Genomic DNA, 21278 nt, shown 5'->3' on the forward strand with positions numbered 1-21278 from the left:
CACCACTGTCCATTCTAGACACTTCTCTGAGTTCAGAGACCTGGCTTGAATCCCTGCCATACCACTTCCTGGCTGTGTGATTCCCAGCACATTTGTTAACCTGCTTGGACCTTGGTCCCTGCCTTGTAACAATGGGATTGTGGTGCCTCCCTCACCAGGGCATGATGCGGAGTCAGAGACAGCCTTCCAAGGGCTGGACAGTGGCTCCTGCCCTGCAGCTCACTTGGTTGTCAAGTCCCTTCTGAATTGCCCCGTGGAGTATCTCAAAGGGAGGAGAGGGCAGTGGAGTGGGGCTGGGGACTGCACACAGATGACCACCGACTTTGTGGCTTAAAGAGCACAAATGCATTTTTCTCACTGTTTGCATCACGAGTGCAGCCTGTGTTAGCGTGGGCCTCTGCTCAGGGTCTTGCAGGCTGAGATCCAGGTCTCAGCTGGGGCTGTGTTCTCATCGGGAGGCTCGACTGGGCAGGGTCTGTTTCTCAGCTCCCTCGGGTTCTTGGTTCCTTGGGATTGTGGGGCTGAGGTCCCTGTCCACCTGCTGGGTGTCACCTGGACCACTTTCAGGTCATCGTGGCTGCTCTCAGACCCTGGCCACCAGGCCTCCTCCACACACCTGCTCACGTGTTGAGTCTTCTCACTCAGGGTGAGCAGATTCCCTTCCAGGGCTCTTCTGAGAAGACCAGGTTCTCCTGGGATAATCTCCCTTGGGTTAACTCAAAGCCCACTGCTTTGAAGGCTTGGGGGCCCTCGTCACATATGAAAACCTCCTCCCCCTTTGTTACAGAACATAACCGATCCTTGTGTTCACACTTGGGGAAGAGGATTAGACAGCATATACACCAGGGGTCGGGGGTCCTGGGGGTCATCTCAGAATTCTACTTCCTGTACGTGCTGAGCTGCAGCTGGCCTGGGAGTGGTCAGGGAGGAGGTGCCACCGTCTGGTCTCACAGACTTCAGGAGGGGAGAGAGGAACCACGCTCTGTGCCACTTAGAGTTGGCCACGGTGCCGTCTTCCTGAGTGCCAGCCTCTGGGCCTGGGAAGGCCTGTGTGACGAGTGGTGGCGCTCCACCGGGAGCTGTGCCATCCGGTTACTGCCAGGTTCGGGAAGCTGCGTTTGGCACCAGCAAGAGAAGCATCAGTCACAGGCCGTCCAGGTGGCAGTGACAACGGGCTCGGCTTTGGAGAAAGCCAGCAGCAGCGTAGCTTTAAACTGCGTCTCTCAAGATGGCCATGATGCCACTGCTTCGTTGGGAAGTAGCCAGAGGAGTGATCTGAAGCCACGGGAAGCGTGCAAGAACACCAGCTAACACATGGACTCCTCTGTGTGTGTGTATTTCTAGATTTCCAGTGGGTTCAAGGAGACGTGTGTGAAGTGCAGCTGATGGTGTATAACCCGATGCCGTTCGAGCTCCGAGTTGAAAACATGGTGCGTATCACCACTCACTTGCCCCTTTGGGCTGAACATCAGTTCACTATTGATACGTGTTTCTTAGTATTTGAGTCATACTTCTTATGATATCTGTCTGTTTTTAAGATTTGTTTTGCCAAAGATTATAATCTTTTTGTGAATGAAGACCGCGTCCTGCATCCCCGTGTGTTTAGTGCTCGGTCCTCAGTACGTCTGTGGATCAGTGAACAAAAGATATCTCAGATTTGAATACACACAGACCTGAGTTGACTGAATGAAATATTTGAAATAATCATGTTGAAATTCATATGAGATTAGCGAGGTTACAAAGTCTGTAGTGTGCCCCCCACTCAACCTCACTGCTGCTTCACTGCTCAAGATGACAAGATGACCAAGGCCTCTTTATTTATAAGGGAATAAATGACTGCAGCACTAATGTGAAATCTGCCTCGGGTTTGAAATCAGGTGTTCAGGCTGTGTGTCTGTGCACACTGTTAAGTACCCCCTCTGCAATGGTGTCTGCTGAAACTCCTCCCCTAGTTCCGCAGTCGGGGAAAGGAGGTTTGTGTGGTTCTCCTCGCTGGACCTTGTGTTCCCAGAGGAGAGCCCTGCATGCACTAGGTGGATTCCAGTCCTGCAAGTCTTCTCTGTACTTAATCATTGTGTGGGACCCCTTTGTTACTTCCCTGTGATATGTGAAGGGTGCTGTTAGCCAGGTGATGCTTTCCTCTTGGGTTTTATGACTCGTGTTCAGAGCTTGCCGAGTGCCTAGGCCACGTGTCAGGCCAGGCCTCTGCCCCGTGGTCAGGGTGCAGGAGGGGCTGTGGGACCCACATGGAGGGTCGGGGAGGCCCCGCTGAGGACACAGGATGAGTGGGAGCTCGCAGGCAGACTGGTAGTTACTTAAGATGATGTTTGGGCCTCTGGCATGAGGCATGGTTTTTCCACGTTGGAAAAACGTGGAAAACTTGAAGCTTTTAGAAATTCAGCTGAGTATTGAGTGGGCAACCTGAGGTCCCCCCATATGAGAGCCACCTATTAGGATGAGCATTCCCTCCTCCTCCTTTTGCACAAGAACATGCCAGCCTTGGGGCTTAGCTCTTGGTCAGGCCTTGCAGTGGCTTTGTCTCCTGGCCTAAGCCAGGAATAACATTGAGAGTTGTTCAGAGAATTTTCCCTAAAGTGGTTAAAGTATCATATGCCTATTGTTTCTTATACATTTTTTTTTTAGGTTTAATTTTAACTGGTTGAAAAGTAATAGCTGCATGTGGGACTTCCCTGGTGGTCCAGTGGTTAAGAATTTGCCTTGCAATGCAGGGGATATAGGTTCAATCCCTGGTCAGGAAACGAAGATGCCAACTAAGTCCCTGCTCCACAACTGGAGTCCATGTGCCACAACAAAGTCCTGACACACACAGATAAATTAATTTTAAAAAGTAATATGTACTTTTATCAAAAAATGAGGAAGAAGAAAGAATAAAATTTACCACTAGGAGATAGCCCACAAATCATGTTCAGAATTAAAGAATCACATTATGAAATGTTTCAAGCGTGGGAAACGGCACAGGGAAGAGTCACACCTCATGCATCCGCTGTCACATTTAGCGAGTGCTCACGGCGGGCCGTGTTTGCTTTAGCTGTTTTAAAAAGAAGTCAAATGTGAGTGTGTTTTGCCTGGAGACAAGAGCCACCTAATGGTTTCTCCGCTTCCATTCTTGGCCACGTTATTGTCTGTTTCTCACGTAGTTAGATCATTGCAAGCTCCTGCCCAGACTCTGGGTGCAGGTGTGCGCTTTGTCACTAAGGGAGCCTTGCTTCTGGGTGCTTTCTGCAGACAGAAACAGTGTGCATGCATGCACACAGGGGCATGTGCTCACACACGTACCTACCACATGCATCCACACGTGTGTGTACATACATGTATAGAAACTCTGGGCGCAGGCGTGCTCTTTGTCACTAAGGGAGCCTTGCTTCTGGGTGCTTTCTGAAGACAGAAACAGTGTGCATGCATGCACACATGGGCACGTGCTCACACACGTACCTACCACATGCATCCACACGTGTGTGTACATACATGTATGCAAACTCTGGGCGCAGGTGTGCTCTTTGTCACTAAGGGAGCCTTGCTTCTGGGTGCTTTCTGCAGACAGAGTTAGAAACAGTGGGCATGCACGCACACATGGGCACGTGCTCACGCGTACCTACCACATGCATCTGCACGTGTGTGTACATACATGTACGTGTGCCCAAGTGCGCACACACACAGATGCAGACTTCACAGATCCCGACCTTGCAGTCATCCCTTCAGGTCCGCTCCATCTCCACAGGGCTCTCCTCGCCTCCTCCACATCCGTGTCCTTGCCTCCCCCGTGAGAACGTGGCTCAGGGCAGCACCAGCGTCCCCTCACCTGTCCGCTCCTGGGATGGACCGCAGCACTCCCTCCTTCATGTAGGTCTTCTTTGCCCCTTTGCCGTCTTCTGCAGGCTTCAGGGCAGGACTCTCACACCTCTCGGTAGGCTTACTCCAACGTAGGGGGTGTTTTTGATCCCTTGTTAATGGTACTTAAAAAAAAGTCTTTCTTTCTTTCTTTATTTGGCTATGCTACATCTTAGTTTCGGAATGTGGGATCTAGTTCCTTGACCAGGGATCGAACCTGGGCCCCCTTCATTCTGAGTCTTAGCCACCGGACCAGGAGAGAAGCTCCCTGTTCGTGGTATTTTTACTGTTTTGTTTTGTCATATGCTTATTGCTTGGTTATGGAGACACTTCTGCTTTGTAAATGCTGACTTTGTTACCGGGCTAAATGCTGTTGTTAGTTCAGGTTTCCTCGTAGGCACCACAGGCTTTTCTGCAGCTTTTGCATGTAGATGATTGTCTCCATGCTGTTTCTTCTCTTGGCTGTTGTGCTGGCCGGGGCCTCCGTCACAGTGCCGAGGAGAGGGCCCGAGCGCTGGGAGGCCCTGCAGTCACGGGTGGCTCCCAGAGGCCACACAGCCTGTCTCCTCCACCATCAAGCGTAGGGCCCAGCTCTTAGAGAGATGGACTGATGGTTCACAGACGCACTGGAAGAAGACTCACTGATTCGCTTCCATGTGTCATATTCTTTTCATTTTGTTTGTAAGCAGGATATTTTATTTGTTCTTTCTGTTTGTGTTCCAACTTGGTAAAACGGCAAAGCAGCACACACATTCATACTGTGTCAAGCGGGGCTAGTATTACAGATGGAGTTGTTCAGGCGCCCCTGGGGCTGCCCCTTTCAAGACTGTTTTGTAACCATGCTTCCAGGCCATCGTTTGTTCACGTCACTAAGGGGTCCTTGTCTTCTGAGTCCCGGGTGTTCCTGCTGGCTGGGCGGGGGCTTTGGGTCAGGGTGGGGGCCGCGCTCACCGTGTCTCCTGCCGCCCGCCGCAGGGGCTGCTCACGAGCGGAGTGGAGTTCGAGTCTCTCCCCGCGGCACTGTCCCTCCCGGCTGAGTCTGGTCTTTACCCGGTGACGCTCGTCGGGGTCCCGCAGACGACGGGGACGATCACTGTGAGCGGTAAGGACAGCGCCTTTCTGGCTGTGGTTCTGGGGGCCTCGGACTCCTGTGCCACCACGGACAGTTCGCCGCAGACGAACCGCGCAGAGGGCGCAGGATGTGGGGTCAGTTGCTGTGCACCGGTCTGTCTTTCCCGGACCACAGGCACGCTCGAGTTTCTCCCCCTGGGGCTACGGCCCCGCCACCCTTCTCTCCTCTCCTTCCATCTCTGCCTACTGCCTCGGGCAGTCCGTCTGTCTACTGTCCCGTCCAGACCCCTCTCCTGGACCTGCCACTCTCCTTGGCTGTCTCCAGGGCGCATCACATTCTGTGTGTCCCCACCCCCCATCCCCACGTTGCCCCTGCCCCATGGTCCCATCCCAGGGACCCAGGACCCAGGCCCCGTCCCCGGACAGGCACCAGGGGTCATCCTGGACTGCTCCTGTCTCCCCCTCACTCCCCTGCGTTACTGCCCGTGTCGTCAACACCCTCTGCCCCTCCGCCCTCTCTAGGGTTTTTCACCGAAGCACCAGTACTGGTCTTTCTGCCCTCATTCTTCCTGTGGTGCGGCCTTGTGACCTTTCCGCAGTGCAGGCCCCTGGGCTAGAAGTGGTCCTGCCTTCACTGGGCTCCCCGCCAGGGCTCCCTATCTCTGGCTGTGTCGCTGGGCCCTGCACATCTGGGCAGGTGTAGAGGGCTCCCATCCTGGGCACGTGCCCTGCTTCCTGCCCCCTGCTTGTGCTGTCCCTCTGCTGGGGGGCCTTGAGGCTCGGCTCAGGTGCCCCTGTGGTGCCCGCCCGGCCTTGCCCTCGTTCCACCGTGGCAGCCCCTCCTTCATGTCACGCCCACCATGGCCTGTGGGCCCACTCCTTGCCAGCCGCATCCGGCTTTCTTGGCTGGATCCTCACACCTGGCACGTAGCAGGTCTTCAGTACCCATTTGGTGGCTGAAAGTCAACATTCACTGGGAAAGGAATCTGTTTAAAAGGCGGATTTGAAGGACCATACTTTATTATTATTTTTTTTAATATTTTTTCTTTATAAGCCGCCTTTTAAACAGATTCCTTTCCCAGTGAATGTTGACTTTCAGCCACCAAATGGGTACTGAAGACCTACTACGTGCCAGGTGTGAGGATATATTATTGAAGGACCATACTTTAAAAAGAAGGAAATGTGGGTGCCATGAATTGGAGCTCTTTTAAGTCAAGGGGCTGTATCAGGGCCCTGTTTGTCCCCATGGTACCTCTTGCTTCTTGTTGAGTATGTAGACGTTTAATATGGATGCAGAGAAGTTGCCACCCTAGGTACTTACCATCAAGTGTTACTTGATTTTGTTACACTGTGAATGTTGTTTATAATAATTACCTCAAATTTCAAAAGCCATTTCCAACCTTTGCTTAAACAATTTCAAGTGCTTATCTAACCTGAGGAGTGTTTCTTAAATGAAAATTTTGCTAATCTTAAATTACAGTGTTTGTACACATTGAGCAGATTTGCCACATCACGTAACAGTTATGATAACAATGATTGACTCTTGAACTTTCATCTCTCAACACAAGATTTTGAATCACTTTCTTTCAAATACTTATTAACTCCCATTATGTCCTAGAAAGGAGTACAAGCTCTCCTTTTCATTTTAGGGATGGATAAATTTGAAAAGCAAATTAGTGAAGGGATAAGACACTGATTGTGAACTTGTGTGACATTTATGGTTTGTGCACCATTGGTTGGATGCAACCTGCCTTGGGCCCAACTCTCACCTCCGCTCGGGGACACGAGGCTGTGGAGTTGAGCTCGGGAGCCGTGGGCCCACCGGGCAGCTGATGGGCCCTGAATCTCAACTCAGGTCAGAGGGGACCCTGCGCCCCTGTCACCCGTGGGGCCCCCTTGGGCGTGAGCTGTGAAGCCCTTCCAGGGGGTGAACCTTGGCCTTTCGTCCCCAGGCTACCACACCACAGTGTTTGGCGTCTTCAGCGACTGTCTGCTGGACAGCCTCCCGGGAATCAAGACCAGTGGCTCCACAGTGGAGGTCATCCCTGCGCTGCCCCGCCTGCAGATCAGCACGTCTCTGCCCAGGTAGCGCCCGCGGGCACTGGGCCTGCTCGCCGACCCCAGGGCCCCTGGGAGTCCTGTGCTGCGCCCTGTGGCCGGAGCCTGGGAGCCGGAGTTACCCTCGCGACCTCCAACCTCACGGCCAGAGTGTTAGTGTATCCAGGGGACCAACAGGCAGCGCTCTGCTTGCGGCAAACTGGAGCAGAGTTGAGGCGTTTCTTACTAAGATCAGAACAAAATGTGAAATTAGCCTTTGGAAACGTCATTTTTATGAGAAACAGTTGAGGCTTAAGAGAATTTAAGAAGTCTTATCTTCTAAAATAAAAACAGTCCTTTTTTTTTTTTCTCTAGCATTATAGGAAAGGATAAAGAAGGAAGAGAAATCTCAGAGGGAATGACTTAATGCTTTCTGGTGTTTCCACTGTTTGCTCACTGAACAATATATGTATGTTTAGATCATACTGCATTTCATTTAGTATCATAGATTTCTCTTTGCATAAATATATAACATAAGCTAAAAGTTTTCTGTTTTAATTGCTTAAAAAAGTACGTCATGAAGCCATCTCAGAATCACATCCCCATTCATTTCCCTGCTGTTGGGATTTGGGACTGTCTCAGTTTTTGCTCATACAGATAATGCTTTATTGTTTATCCCTTGGGCTGTCTTTCTAAATGTGTCACGGCATTTTCTGGGATATTTGGAAGGCTCAGTCGCCTACTCAGTGGGCCCCTCCTCAGTGCCAGCCTCGCCCACCTCCCCCGCACCCCCAGCTTGAGCCCGGCGTGGGGGACGCGGTCTTCGCGACCGCCTGCTCTGTGTGCTGCCCGCCTTCTGCTTCCTCCCTGCTCTTTCCCCGCCGTGCCAGGGGCCAGCACCCTCTCTGCTTGTGTTAGCTGGGTTTCAGTTTTTCCAAATACCTTCCCTGCAAATCCAGATGGACTACAGTTCTCACTTGAGGAGGACTCTGTGATGAAATGTGGAAAGACGTCACTTACAGTGAGGACTGGAGTCAATTATCCTTACTTGACAGAGAAAATTTATTTCTTGACTCACAAACAGCTCTAAAGATATAAAATGCCAAGGAGTTCACGTTGATCCTCTATGCTGTTGTTTTTGGAGAACGGGCTTTGGATGTGCTTTTTGACTCCATCTGCCACACGCACCTCCCCCGTTGATGGCTGGCATTTGTCCCCTTTCTGTCTCCAGAGCCTCCTCCCTGTGGTCACAGTGACCTCCTGGCCTGGAAGTGGCTTTGCCTCTTGCATTGGGAAGGGGACACCAGGGTGATGAGTGCTGTGGGCTGAGTGACGGTCAGTAGGACTCAGGCCAGAGTTTCAGACCAGGGCTGCAGTGCTGCAACCTCAGAGGTGCGTTGGGCAAGCCTCGGGGTCTCTGGCTGTACCCGGCGTGGTCCAGGGCCCCGCCTAGCCGGTGCCAAGGGCCCGCCAGCTGCCCCTGCTCCTGTTAGGGGTTTGCCAGCATCGCTCGTTGATTTTACTGGGATGTGGAGGCTGCTGTCTGTGCTTTCCACTTGTCTTTTCCTGCAGCTCCCACGTTATCATTTCAAAGGGTTCATTTGAGTTTTCTCCTTCAGTCTGTGGATTTTCCCAGGGCATTTCTGAGATTTAAAAATTTTTTGAGCAAGCAGCAGGGATCATTTGAATTAATTCATTGTTTCACCTTTGCCTTCACCACGATGCAACAGTTAGTCTTACGGTTCATACACACATGAGCCAGTAAGGCCAGTGAGAGCCATCATGTGACCCAGGGCCGTCTGTGTGTGGACAGTGCTCAGCGTGTAGCGACTCGCCCTGGAGTTCCTGGTTGCTGGGCACCAATTCCACGCTGAAGCCACGGCTCCCTAGTCTGTGTGTCTGGAGTGCTTAAGTGTGGTGATGTGCATGACTCTAAAATGCCATCAATTTTTTTTCTGTTTTTCTAAAATTGATTATAATTCTTACTCTTATTTTAGGTCCGCACATTCATTACAGCCTTCCTCTGGTGATGAAATATCTACTAATGTGTCTGTGCAGCTTTACAATGGGGAAACCCAGCAGCTTGTTGTGAGACTGGAGAACATTGGGATGGAGCCACTGGAGAAACTGGAAGTGACCTCGAAAATCCTCACCACCAAAGGTAGGGGCTTGTCGTAGGTTTGACTGCAGAAATGTGTATTTGCAGAAGAGACACCTTGCTTTTTTTTAAAATACCCACACCATTTGTATCGAGGTGAGCAGATTAACAGTATTGTGGTAGTTTCAGGTGAGCACCCGAGGCGCGCAGCCGCAGCTGCACCTGTGTCCGCTCTCCCCAGACTCCCCTTCCATCCAGGCTGGCACTGAACGCTGAGCAGTTTCCCGTGCTGTATACAGTTGGTCTCTGTTGGCTATCCACTTTAAATGTAGCAGTGTGTTCACGACCTTCCCAAAGTCCTAACTATCCCTCCCTCGCACCAGCAACCATAAGTTCATTTTGTAAGTCTGTGAGTCAGAAGAGACCCTATAGATAACCAGCGTCCCGAAAGTCTAAAAACCTCTCCCACTTTTAATTTGACACCTCTGTAAAGCTGTTATCTTAAGTGTGCATGAAGAGCTCACAGAGGAAGGTGACGGAGTGCAGAACACACCTCTGTATCGCCTGTGCTCTTCACACCGATCAGGTGCTCAGCAGGCGTGTCCTGGAATGAGCGAGCAAAGAAGAGCACGTGCAGGCTCGGAAGAGTACTATCTGGGACCCGTCCGCCCAGCCCAGTGCCTGCTGTGGGTTCAGCACTCAGAGCCTGTGCACCCCTCTTCCAGTGATGCCGTTCCTAGTTCTAAGGCACACGTAGCTCGGGCTCCCAAGACTGTGTTACATTTTGGATTCAGCATTTGCTCACTGTTTATCCTTCACATGCCTCAGCTCCCTCCTGGGTGAGCAGGGGAGGTGGTCCTGACATGTTCTAGGAGCAGAGGGAGGCCGCAGAGGGTGGTCAGTGAGGTGAGTGAGCGGTACTGGTCGAAGGGGGATACGCTGTGTAGGAGGAGGGCTGGGCGTTGAGAGTAGTAAGTGGAAATAAGATCAGCTCATCTAACGAAGTTAGAGAAATTGCACCGTCCGCGGAGACCAAAGACGAGCACAGCGCAGGGAGAGCAAGCTGGTGGGACTCCGTGTTCAGCTGCTTTTGACTTAGGAGCCAGGTGAGCAGGTGTCCCCTGGGAGCCTGGGCACACCTGGCCCGTCGAGAGCGGTGCCCCGGCTCTGGCAGTGAGCCTGTCCTCTCCGAGAGCGTCTCCAGGGTCCGATGCCGGGCGAGGGGCTTCAGACGCTGTTCCAGAGGCCAGTGGCGCCGTCACCCTGGGGGAGTAGCAGCTGCCCCACGGGCCCTCTGCTCCAGGCTGTCGTCGTCATTTTATCCACGGTGCGGGCGGGGGAGGGGGAGAAATCTGCATTTCCCCGATGACCAGCGACGCTGAATGCCTCTGCTGTGGTCCTCCTCTGAGAGTCCACTCTTGTGCCGGCCCTCTGTCCTTTTCCCCAGTGGGTGTTCTGCCTTCTCTGTCTCTGTGTCTGTCTGTCTGCCCCTCTCTCCTGGCCCGCAGGCCGTCTCTGATCCTGAGTTTGAGTTCTGAGCTGGAACCCTGCGGTGTGAGTGCCTGCTCCTGCCCATGGCTGCCATTCCCCTCTCTGCTGGGCCTGCCCATGGCTGCTGTGCCTGCCCATGGCTGCTGTCCCCTCCCCACTGCGCCCGCCCGTGGCTGCCGTCTCCTCCCCCTGCCCGTGGCTGCCGTCCCCTCTCCACGCGCCCGCCCGTGGCTGCCGTCCCCTCTCCGTGCGCCCGCCTGTGGCTGCTGTCCCCTCCCGCTGTGCCCGCCCATGGCTGCCGTCTCCTCCCCCTGCCCGTGGCTGCCGTCCCCTCTCCACGTGCCCGCCCGTGGCTGCCGTCCCCTCCTGCTGTGCCTGCCCGTGGCTGCCGTCCCCTCTCTGCTGCGCCCGCCCGTGGCTGCCATCCCCTCTCCATGCGCCCACCTGTGGCTGCTGTCCCCTCCCGCTGTGCCCGCCTGTGGCTGCCGTCCCCTCTCTGCTGTGCCCACCCGTGGCTGCCGTCCCCTCCTCCTGCCCGTGGCTGCCGTCCCCTCCCCCTGCCCGTGGCTGCCGTCCCCTCTCTGCTGTGCCCGCCCATGGCTGCCGTCCCTTCCCCGCCACGCCCGCCTGTGGCTGCCGTCCCTTCCCCGCTGTGCCTGCCCGTGGCTGCCGTCCCTTCCCCACCGTGCCTGCCCGTGGCTGCCGTCCCTTCCCCGCCGTGCCTGCCCGTGGCTGCCGTCCCTTCCCCGCCGTGCCTGCCCGTGGCTGCCGTCCCCTGTCCGTGTGCCCGCAGGTGCCTGGAGCTCTTCGTGGCAGCGCGGCTCTCCTAGTCCCTCTTTCGCTTTTGTGTCTCGGAGTCTTTGGAATTTTGGATGATCCTACCTTAATCTCATCCTTTCTTCCCTTTCTTTCCTCTTTTCAGGAGCAAGCACTTACGGATTAGGTAGAAAATGCCTCCCTGACATGAAATACCTTCATCTGGTATTCTGAATTTAATTAATTGGTTATAGGAGTTGGTGGGTATTTGAACAAGTGCGCTAATATTGAATGACAGAAAATTGCAGAGTATATAATGGTAAAAATGTTCACATCTCCTGTAATTTTCCTTGGCTTCACAGCTTAGCCACTAGAAGATATCTTCCTTTTCTCAAATAAACCTAAACAGTCACCACAAGTCCATTATTCATTGCAACCTGCTTCTCTCAGAAGCTCAGCTCCTCTCGTTTCTCCTTTGTGAACCCCTGGCGTCCGTGGCTCCGCAGGCCCCACATCGCCGGCTTCTGCCCCAAGCTTCAGTTTTTGTCACTTCTTCCCTTAAGCTCTCGTCACGTTTGTTGTCAGGAGCTAGTTTCAGCTTCTTGGATGTTGGTGCTGTCCGTGAACTTGAGGATAAACCCCCTCCTGTGCCTGGAAGCCGACCTGCTCACTTCTGTTCCCGCCTTTGCCTTCCTCCACGGGGTGACTGGGGTCCCCTTGTCTCAGAGGCTCCGGGAGACTTCTGAGGAGCCCTTCCACTCCATGGTTTTGCTCCTGCTGCGCTGGTCTCCCTCCAGCCAGCTGAGGGTCTCTCAAAGACAGCCAGTGTGTCTCCCCTTTAGTTCCAGGCCGGGTTCATGGGCAGTGCTCAGTCCTAGGGACTGTCCACGGAGAGGGACATGGTTGCTCAGTTGTGTCCGACTCTGTGTGACCCCATGGACTGTAGCCCACCAGGCTCCTCTGTCCATGGGATTCTCCAGGCAAGAATGCTGGAGTGGGTTGCCATTTCCTCCTCCAGGGGATCTTCCTGACCCAGGGATCAAACCCGCATATCCTGCTTTGGCAGGTGGATTCTTTACCTGCTGAGCCATTGGGGAAGCCCCGTTTAGGGAAAAAAAAATTCTCACCACAGAGGGAATAGAGGGGACATGTGGTCGGTTGGCCGGTTGTGTCTGAGAGGGGTTTTCTCCTTTCCAGGGTGGGTCTTGATGGGACTGAGCCAGTCTCGCTTGTCGGGTCGGGGGTCATGGGGGTGGAAGCGTGGGAATTGCCGTCAGGCCCCTCTCTATCCTTCTGTGCGCTTCTGCCCGTGCTCTCCTTTCACACCATCTCCCGGAACCGCCATCAGCAGCTCAGTCGTCTCAGCGCTGCCTTTCTCGGGTCCCGCTTTCAGGGCTGCCCTGCCTGCGGTGTTCCTATGTTTTCCAGCCCTTCTGGAGCTTACTCTCTGTATCAGCCATCCCCTCCCTCCCCAGCCTTTCACTCTAAAAATATTCAGGCAAATGGAGAAGTGGAGAGACTCTTACAGTGAACACTGCAAACCCGCCGTCTAGGTTCTGTAACATTTGACTGTATTCGATTTATCACGTCTGTCCAGCTTCCTGTCCATCCCTGATCTGTCTCGTTTTATTGTATTGTTCAAAATAAGTTGCAGATTACTGTGATTTTACCCACTGATCCTGTCGTGTGCATGTCATTAGGGTTCAGTGTTTGAACTCAGCTGAATGGTATTAATACTTCAGGTAGTTTTTTTTCTTTTTTTTCCTCATTAAATAATCACGACACTCATAAGAGGTCTTTTTTGGGGTAGGATGCTGGAGTCCCATCTTTCCCAGGGTTCCCGACTTTCCTTTGGAAAAAAGTATTAGGGGTGAAATACACAAGTCTTATGTTACCATTTGCTAAATTTTGACAAATACACATCTCCCCCAACTATTGTCAAGGTACATACATCACGGACCGTTGTCTTCCCCTCAGAAAGCCCTTTCCTGGCCCCTTGCCTGCTCAGCCCCAGGGCAGGCACTTACCTGGCCGGCCCCCGGCCGGTGCTTACCAACGCAGATGCCGGAGGGCGGGGACACTGGGGGATCCCGGCAGAATCAGGGAGGTTCCTCCGGTGCTGGGTCCACCCGACACCATCAGCATCACTGCTGGCCCAGCTCTCAGTTCGGTCTCTTGGAGGGCAGGGGGGCAATTACTATGACCCTCACTCTGTGGATGGGGAGGGAGTCTGGATCACACAGCTGGTTCCGTCCTGTGTGTTTCCAAATGGCCATTCGAACCAACGTTTGCAATTGAGAAATGTCAGCTGTCGTTCCTTTTTAATTCTCATCGTAAGCTGCCACACATTTACACGTGGAATTAAACTAATGAAAATAAACCATCTGCTTCCAAGATACACAGAGGGAGGAACTCCTGTCCCTACACTCTCTGGCACCAACAAGCTGTCAGCACCAGTGAGTGACATAACATAAAAGGGAGGGCGGGAAAGTGTCCTAAACTGGAACCTCCATTTTACTGGAACTCCTCCACAGGGAGCTAAATGCTCCCTCTCCCAGTTCTGTGCTAGGTCTTGACAGCAATAGTAATTTTCACTATTTAGCACTACCGAACGCCAGCTGAGTGGTAGTAATACTTCAGGTCGTTTTTTTTTCTCTCTCTCTCACATTAAATAATCGCGACTCTCATAAGAGGTCTTTTTCGGGGTAGGATGCCGGCCTCCCAGGGGTCCCAGCTGTCATCTGGGTGCTTGTGGCGCGCGTGTGTCCTCCGATCACACACTCCTGACATGGGGCCGAGCATTGACCATCCATCCCAGCACGACAAGGATTACTGCCCACGTCATGTCTGATTCTAATTGCAGTCTGTTTGTGAGCAAGTCTTTATTTGTAGGTGATTAAAGAGGCACGCTTCTGCCTTGACTTAAGCAATCATAAATTTCATTATAATTAAGCCTAAATTAAGAATGAGTTGTATTTGCTTTTCTGCAGATATTCTGAGATTCGTGTCAGCATGTCTACAAACATAGATACACACGTACCTGAGTATATAAATACACATACGCGTCCCTTAATTTCTTTACTCTTCTGGTTTAATTTTTTGACAAGAAGCAGCGACTCCACGTTGGTGTGCTGAGCAGTTCATGGGTGTTTTGACTGAGGGGCGTCCCTGCTGCTCCCTCGTGTCGTGAGTGTAGCGGCCGAGTCTCTGTAATTAGAAGGTCCTCAGACGTGGAAGGTCAGCACAGTAACGGCTCCTCTGTTACTGTCACTGTCAAATAACCCATTTCACGTGACTGCACAGAGCTAAACTCTAGCATTAAAATAATGACTGTTATTTCTGAAACTATTTAAATTCCACCGGGGAGAACATTAGTGATACACGCTCCACTCTTGATTTACGTTTATCTCGTTTCTGCTGACAGCTTATCGTTGCGTAGGGTTTTGAAAAGCCCCCCGGACATTCCATTTTGTAGTCCAGTAATGAAGGGAAGGAGATCCAACCAGTCCATCCTAAAGGAGATCAGTCCTGGGTGTTCAGAACTTGGAAGGACTGATGTTGAAGCTGAAACTCCAATACTTTGGCCACCTGATGTGAAGAGCTGACTCATTTGAAAAAACCCTGATGCTGGGAAAGATTGAGGGCAGGAGAAGGGGACGACAGAGGATGAGATGGTTGGATGGCATCACCGACTCAATGGACGTGGATTTGGGTGGACTCCGGGAGTTGGTGATGGACAGGGAGGCCTGGAGTGCTGCGGTTCACGGGGTTGCAAAGAGTCGGACACGACTGAGCGACTGAACTGAACTGAATGAAGGGAAGAACCAGAAAGGCCCACCTTTGAGGCATAAAAGCTCATCAAACCTGACAGGGAAGCAGCTTGGCTTCGTGTACTGCTGCAGCTAGGAGGGTGGTGCGTGCACTGTGGCCCTCTGTGTCGTTACTGAGGTGTAAACACCTTGGTGGTTTGGCTGCAGAACGTGAATACGCCGTTCCCTGTGAGTGGGCCTGCTGTTGTGTGAACACGTCTCTCTTAGGACATGGAACTTAATGCAGAAACTGGCAGCTCAGTCAGCACCCTTTCTGAGGGCACCCTAAGCTTGCAGGCAGTGGGGGCTGAGGGTGTGGCAGGGCCTCAGCATCTTGGCCGGTATTGGCGTTTCAGAGAGAAGTTGGTCCGATTTGCTGTGGCTGGTGGAGAGGCGTTAGCGCACACGGCTGTAGTCCTGGGGCCTGGGATCCGGGCTTCCAGCACCCGGGGCCCACATGGAGGGGTTGTCCATGCTGGCTCCAGCTCGCCTGGTGTCTCTTACTCCCTTCCATCCTGAATTAATCTACGAGATAGAAAAGTAAAGACAAAGACTGCCTTAGCCCGGTTGACACACACTGTAGACTGTGCGTGACTGGGTCGTGGAGAGGACCTCGCTCCCACTAGTGCCTTGGGGGGACGCAGTCATTTGCATTGTGGAGTCAGGTGCGGGCCAAAATCCCAGAGACGAATACGTTCCAGCAGGCGGCTAGAGTTTCAGGACTGGAGGTCACGTCAGTTTGTAACTTAAATCAGTGTTTTCCAGAATAGGCTGCATACTCAAAAGTAAAACAGTTGCTGGCAAGTGTATAGAGTCTGTGTGTTCTGTACATTGCTCTGTAGTAGGAGGGTGCTCTTGAGAACAGAGTGCAGTGTTCTTGTCCAGGGTGGTGCTCACAGATGCAGGTGACGGCCTTGCCGCAGCCGCGATTCTGGAGTTTTCTGGCGCTTTGATCCATCACATTTTACAGGGTCTGCATCTTCCCTTGCTGTTGAAGATGCACTGGATTTTCCTGGGGGATTTCTGGGTCTCAGGCTGCCTCTGTCACATGAGCATTATCACCTTTGTTGCTGTCATTGTAGAAAAACTGTACGGCGACTTCTTGAGCTGGAAACTGGAAGACACCCTTGCCCAGTTCCCTTTGCAACCTGGAAAGGTGGCTACCTTCACCATCAGCATCAAAGTGAAGCTGGACTTCTCCTGCCAGGAGAATCTCCTCCAAGACCTCAGCGATGGTAAGCTCTCCCCGACCCTAATTAGCACGTGGCGGCCCCCAGACACATGGCAGCAATCCCCGTCCCCCCAGCCCTGCTGTTGTGTCTCTGCCTCGTGCTTGTCATGCATCAACTCAAGCAGCGTGAGACTCCTCCCAGGCACGCACTTAGTGAGTGAGTTACTGTGGACGTGGAAAGTAATAAAAGTACTTTTTAGTTGAATGGTTTCTTAATTTGCACTCTCTGCCATTTTGTGCTCATTTGCCAGGAGGTCATCCTGAATTAGTGGAATATAGGAATCACTGCGTTTTTTTTTCCAAGTATAACTGCTGTGATCCCTTAGACATATAATTAGCTGTGATTATAAAGTTCTCCTTCAAAGTCTGGTGATTTCTATAAAGAGATGGAGTGTGGAGAAAATGGAGCTTATTTTTGTCATAACATGAGGACTAGCTGATTAGGGGTAAGACTGGGTAGATTAATTGTGTCAGTTTATGAAGCATGGGGGCATCATGGGGTGTATCTGCTCAGGCTGCCAGAGAGAGCACCACAGCCGGCGTGGCTGCCGCACGCACTTGTCTCCTCGCGGTGCTGGGGGTCAGGGTCCAGGGGCCAGCGTGGCCAGGCTCTGTGAGAGCCTCCTTCCTGGCTTGCAGATGGTGCCTCCTCACCGTGTCCTTCCTTGGCAGAGAGTGAGCGAGCCCGGTGTCTCTTCCCCTGCCCACAGGGATGCCAGTTTTCTCAGACTAAGGCCCCACCCTGTGGCTCATTCGCCTTTCATCACCTCCTCAGGCCCAGCTTCAATTTTAGTCACACTGGAGGTTGGGGCTTCAACACATGGATTTGGGGGCCACTGCCAGTCCAAGGGTGGTGTTGGAGACAGTCACTGGATCCCGTTGCTAGCACTTAGGAACTATGTGACTTTGACTTCTCTCTCCTCAGCCTCCTAACTTATGAGATGACAGTAATCCCCCATTTGTGCAGTTGCTGGAGGATGTTCCCTTCACCTGGAATGTGGTGAGGGGTCAACAAGTGTTAGTTATATCATACCCCCTCTCCCCGCTTATGGGTTTACAGTATTACAAGGCACGTAACCACCTCTCATTAGGGACAGACACTCCACCGGGCTCTTGGAAAGCAGAGATGAATTCATGATGGCCTGCCCCCTGGACAGCAGTAACAACGGCCGCCTGATGCAAAGAGCCGACTCACTGGAAAAAGACCCCAGTGCTGGGAAAGATTAAGGGCAGGAAGAGAAGGGGCGACAGAGGATGAGATGGTTGTATGGCATCACTAACTCAGTGGACGTGAGTTTGAGCAAACTCTGGGAGATAGTGAAGGACAGGGGAGCCTGGCGTGCTGCAGTCCATGGGGTTCCAAGAGTCAGACACATCTTAGCAACTGACCAACAACACACTAAGTCTGTGACACACTCATGACGTGTTCTCTCCTGCACTCTCTGGAGTATACCTATTAAAATTTTAAAATGTTAATGAAGATTGAAAAGTAAGTTTACTATTGGACACACAAAAAACGGAAAATACCATGTAGATTTAACAATACACAAGGACTTAAAAATGTCGGGTGAAATGGATACTTTCTCTCTGTAAATGACTTTATGCCGCTGGACTGCATCTTTCTGTAAGTAGACAGAGACTTCTTTTCCCCAAGAAGGGAGTTTGGCAGAGTCAGTGGTGCCCAGCACCTATCCTGGGAAGGCTTGATGAGCTGTCATCCCCAGGGGTGTGTCCAGGCAAGTGGATGTCCAGCTGAGGCCCTTGGATGTGAGAGCTGAGGGAGCGCACAGTGACCGTGCTGCTGCTCACTTAGGTGGGGTGCCCCTGGGAGCGAGAGAGCACAGACCCTTCGGGTGGAAACCAAAGCTGCTTCCATTTTGGTGGCTCTTTGACTTTATGTGTTCAGCCTTTAGCTACAGAATTCTGGAGGACTGCCTCTGCCCTCCTAAGCTGAAAGTAAAGTTGCAGCTTGGGATTTATAGTCTGAAAATACCTTCTTCTCACTTTTAAAATAAAACCAAGTGGAAGAGAACTGGAGTTAGGATCACCCACTGGTCCCTCGGCGTAAGGCTGTCTGGTTTCCGGTCGGTTAGGTGAAGCACAGGTGTGCACTGGAGCATGGCTGTCACCAACGAGATGCCCTCTTTATTTATTTTTGTACTGATGTGTATTTATTTTTGTGATGCAGCATCATGGTTTATGGGCATTTATATTAACAGTAGAACAGAATTAGAATATAGTTTTTATTGTGTGTTAAAGTAATCTACTTTTACACAAATTTGTGTTAACGTATCTAGTGGTCTGGCAAATACAGTATTTGAAGTGAGATGCCCTCTCCATGGTCTCCGCAGGTGGCACAGTGATAAAGAATCTGCCTGCTAATGCAGGAGATGCAGGAGATGTGGGCTCAGTCCCTGGGTAAGGAAGATCCCCTGGAGGAGGAAATGGCAACCCACTCCAGTACTCTTGCCTGGAGAATCCCATGGGCAGAGGAGCCTGGGAGATGCCCCACGGGCGGTGCTTGGTCTGGCAGTTTCAGAACCTCTAGCTGGGGTTCTGGATTGGCTTTTCAGGCAGGCTCTCACATTAGCTGTGGTTTCTAAATCTATATGCCTTTTCATAAACTTGCAGAGGGACTTCCCCGCTGTCCAGTGGCTGAGACTCCAAGCTCCCAGTGCAGGAGGCCCAGGTTTGATCCCTGGTCAGAGAACTAGATCCCACATGCTGCAAAACGAAAGATGCTGCATGCTGCAACTAAGACCTGGAGCAGCCAAATAAACAAATATTTTAAAAACAACAAAAACCTGCAGCAGTAAATGCAGCTGCCATGCAGAGCAGGACACGGGACCCAGTGTGGGCTGTAGACACGTGGCAGAGAATTAATATTTGTTGAGCATTGTTAGATATTGCATGTCAGATCTGGACCAGCCACTTTATTTGCATTATTTCTATTTAGTCTTCCCAACACCTCTATAAAGTAGATGATTCCATTTTGTTTAAAAAAAAAAAACAAGTGGGAGGATTGTTCTCCATTAGAGGAGGTGGAAGAGATCTAACACTCTGATGCTATCTATGTGCAATTCTTAATTGTGTCCTGGATTAAAAATAGACTCTGAAGACGTTTTTGGGCCTCAGCATTCTGGCTGAGGTGAGAGAGAAGCCCTCATCTTGGCACTTGTTCTGTGCAGCTGAGAAAGCACGGCACTCCCTGCCCCGCTAGTCTCGACAGTGCCCCTCAGGGAGGAGGCCTGGCTGACTTGGTCTGTCTGGGCACTGAACTGCTGCCTTCAGGGAGGGTGAGCTGGGTAGAGTTAGTGCGTCCAATCTCAGTGTGTACTGTGGCTTCTCTGCTGGGTCCCTGGGCCTCCACAGAGGCCCTCTCCTGTGTGCGTGATGGTCTAAATTAGTGTTCTTTGGGGAGAAGACAGCAGAAAACTCTTATTCTGCCAGGATAGTGAAACCACTCTCTGCAAGAGCAAGTTTAAACTGTCTTCAGTGATTGCTGTGGCGGACATAGGGTTGATCCTGGTATTCTGAAACTGTGTGTTAATGTAGAATCAAGTTAACGATCCGTTCTGTGGTAATCTAATTCTAGCACCTGACTCTGCTGCTGAATGCGGATTCTCACGTGGAAGAGGTAACTGATGTAAGGTGACAGAGATGAAGTAAAAACCCGTGGTCTAGAATTTAAATAAAAGGTAGCAGGAAGAAATGATGGGGTGTGTAAAGATCATCCATTTGCCATGTCTACTCCAAGGCCTAGACACCCAGCAGCTCGGCCGCAGTGGGCCTCCTGACGCCCGCGTCCCGGTGTTGAGAGAAGCCTGGGCTTCCTGGAGAAGTGGCCCCGTCCAGGGCTGGGGCAGGAAGTGTCTGTGGTGAGGTGGTCTGGGAGTATCCTGCGGAGCCTGCAGCAGGGAAGCTGTCAGAGCAAAGGTGCTAAGGAGGACCGGACGTGAAGGGGCTGCTGCCGGCAGTCCAGGCTTCCGCGGGCTGATGCCTGCACTTCAGTCAGGGCTTCTGAGTGCTTCCGGAGAGGGTCTCCCGCCTCAGAGTGATGGGGAGAGCGATGTCGTCCTGAAAGTGACAGGTAATGAGCACGTGTTCCGCCTCTCCGTTCAAACGTACGGTCGGACGGCCTGAGAGTTGATGACGGCAGTCTCTTCACAGAAGCATCCAGCCAGCGCTTGAGAAGGGCGGGTAGAATTAGAAGCCCGCCACTTTGCAGTTCCTAACCAATTTTGGGTCGAGACCATGAGCATCCTCATAGCAAAATAAGAGACAGGCAGGCGTTATGTTCCTCCTGATGGGAGAACACACGCCGCCTGTGAGTTCGTGTCGCCCCACATCACACCTGAGACTGGCGAGCACGCCCGGCTCTCCCTGCCGATTCACGAGAACTCGGCCGACAGAGAAAACCTGAGGCTCCTCCGGTTCAGACGATGGTCAGCTCTGCAGGCAGCCTGGTTCCGTCAGCAAGTCGATGTGAGGAAAGAAGGGGAGGCAGTCCTGGAGAGGGGCGCTGGGGACACGGCTGTCGGCAGGTCGTTCTGAGCCTGCCGTGCTGTTTCCCTGGTGTCTGTCCCTCCTCCGTCTGCCTGCTGAGCCCCACTTCTCCTGCCCGCCTCACGGCCCGCGTGTCCCTATGGCGCCTCCAGATGCTGCCGCGGCTTCTCCCACACTGTGTCCCTTCACGTCTCTCTACTCCCAGCGCCCAGCGCAGGGCCCGCCTCAGGGAAGATCCCAGAAACGACTTCGCTGAGGAGATGAAAGGCATGCTGTGGACCCTGCATTCAGGGAGGGGGGTGTGGCCTGGCACCAGGCCAGGGCTGGGACGGCCTGACTCGGGGTGAGCCCGGCGGGTGGGTGGGGCTGGAGGCTCAGGACAAGGAGGGGGTTTAGGTCGGGATGGTAGGTTTGGCGGCTGTGGAAGGCC

The 21278-nt window shown here is 52.5% G+C and overlaps 1 protein-coding gene across 3 annotated transcripts in view; it reads left to right on the plus strand.

Annotated features, from left to right (window-relative positions):
* The window catches only part of TRAPPC9 (trafficking protein particle complex 9), a 389597-nt gene that overhangs the window by 91647 nt on the left and 276672 nt on the right, over positions 1–21278 (plus strand). For all 3 annotated transcript variants that reach the window (XM_027560766.1, XM_027560765.1, XM_027560768.1), the window contains 5 exons: positions 1345–1430; positions 4825–4951; positions 6873–7005; positions 8955–9118; positions 16194–16346. In XM_027560766.1, the coding sequence (XP_027416567.1) occupies positions 1345–1430; positions 4825–4951; positions 6873–7005; positions 8955–9118; positions 16194–16346 (663 nt within the window). The remainder of the gene's footprint in view (positions 1–1344; positions 1431–4824; positions 4952–6872; positions 7006–8954; positions 9119–16193; positions 16347–21278) is intronic.

The sequence above is a fragment of the Bos indicus x Bos taurus genome, chromosome 14, assembly GCF_003369695.1.
Source record: "Bos indicus x Bos taurus breed Angus x Brahman F1 hybrid chromosome 14, Bos_hybrid_MaternalHap_v2.0, whole genome shotgun sequence".
Taxonomy (NCBI): Eukaryota; Metazoa; Chordata; class Mammalia; order Artiodactyla; family Bovidae; genus Bos; species Bos indicus x Bos taurus.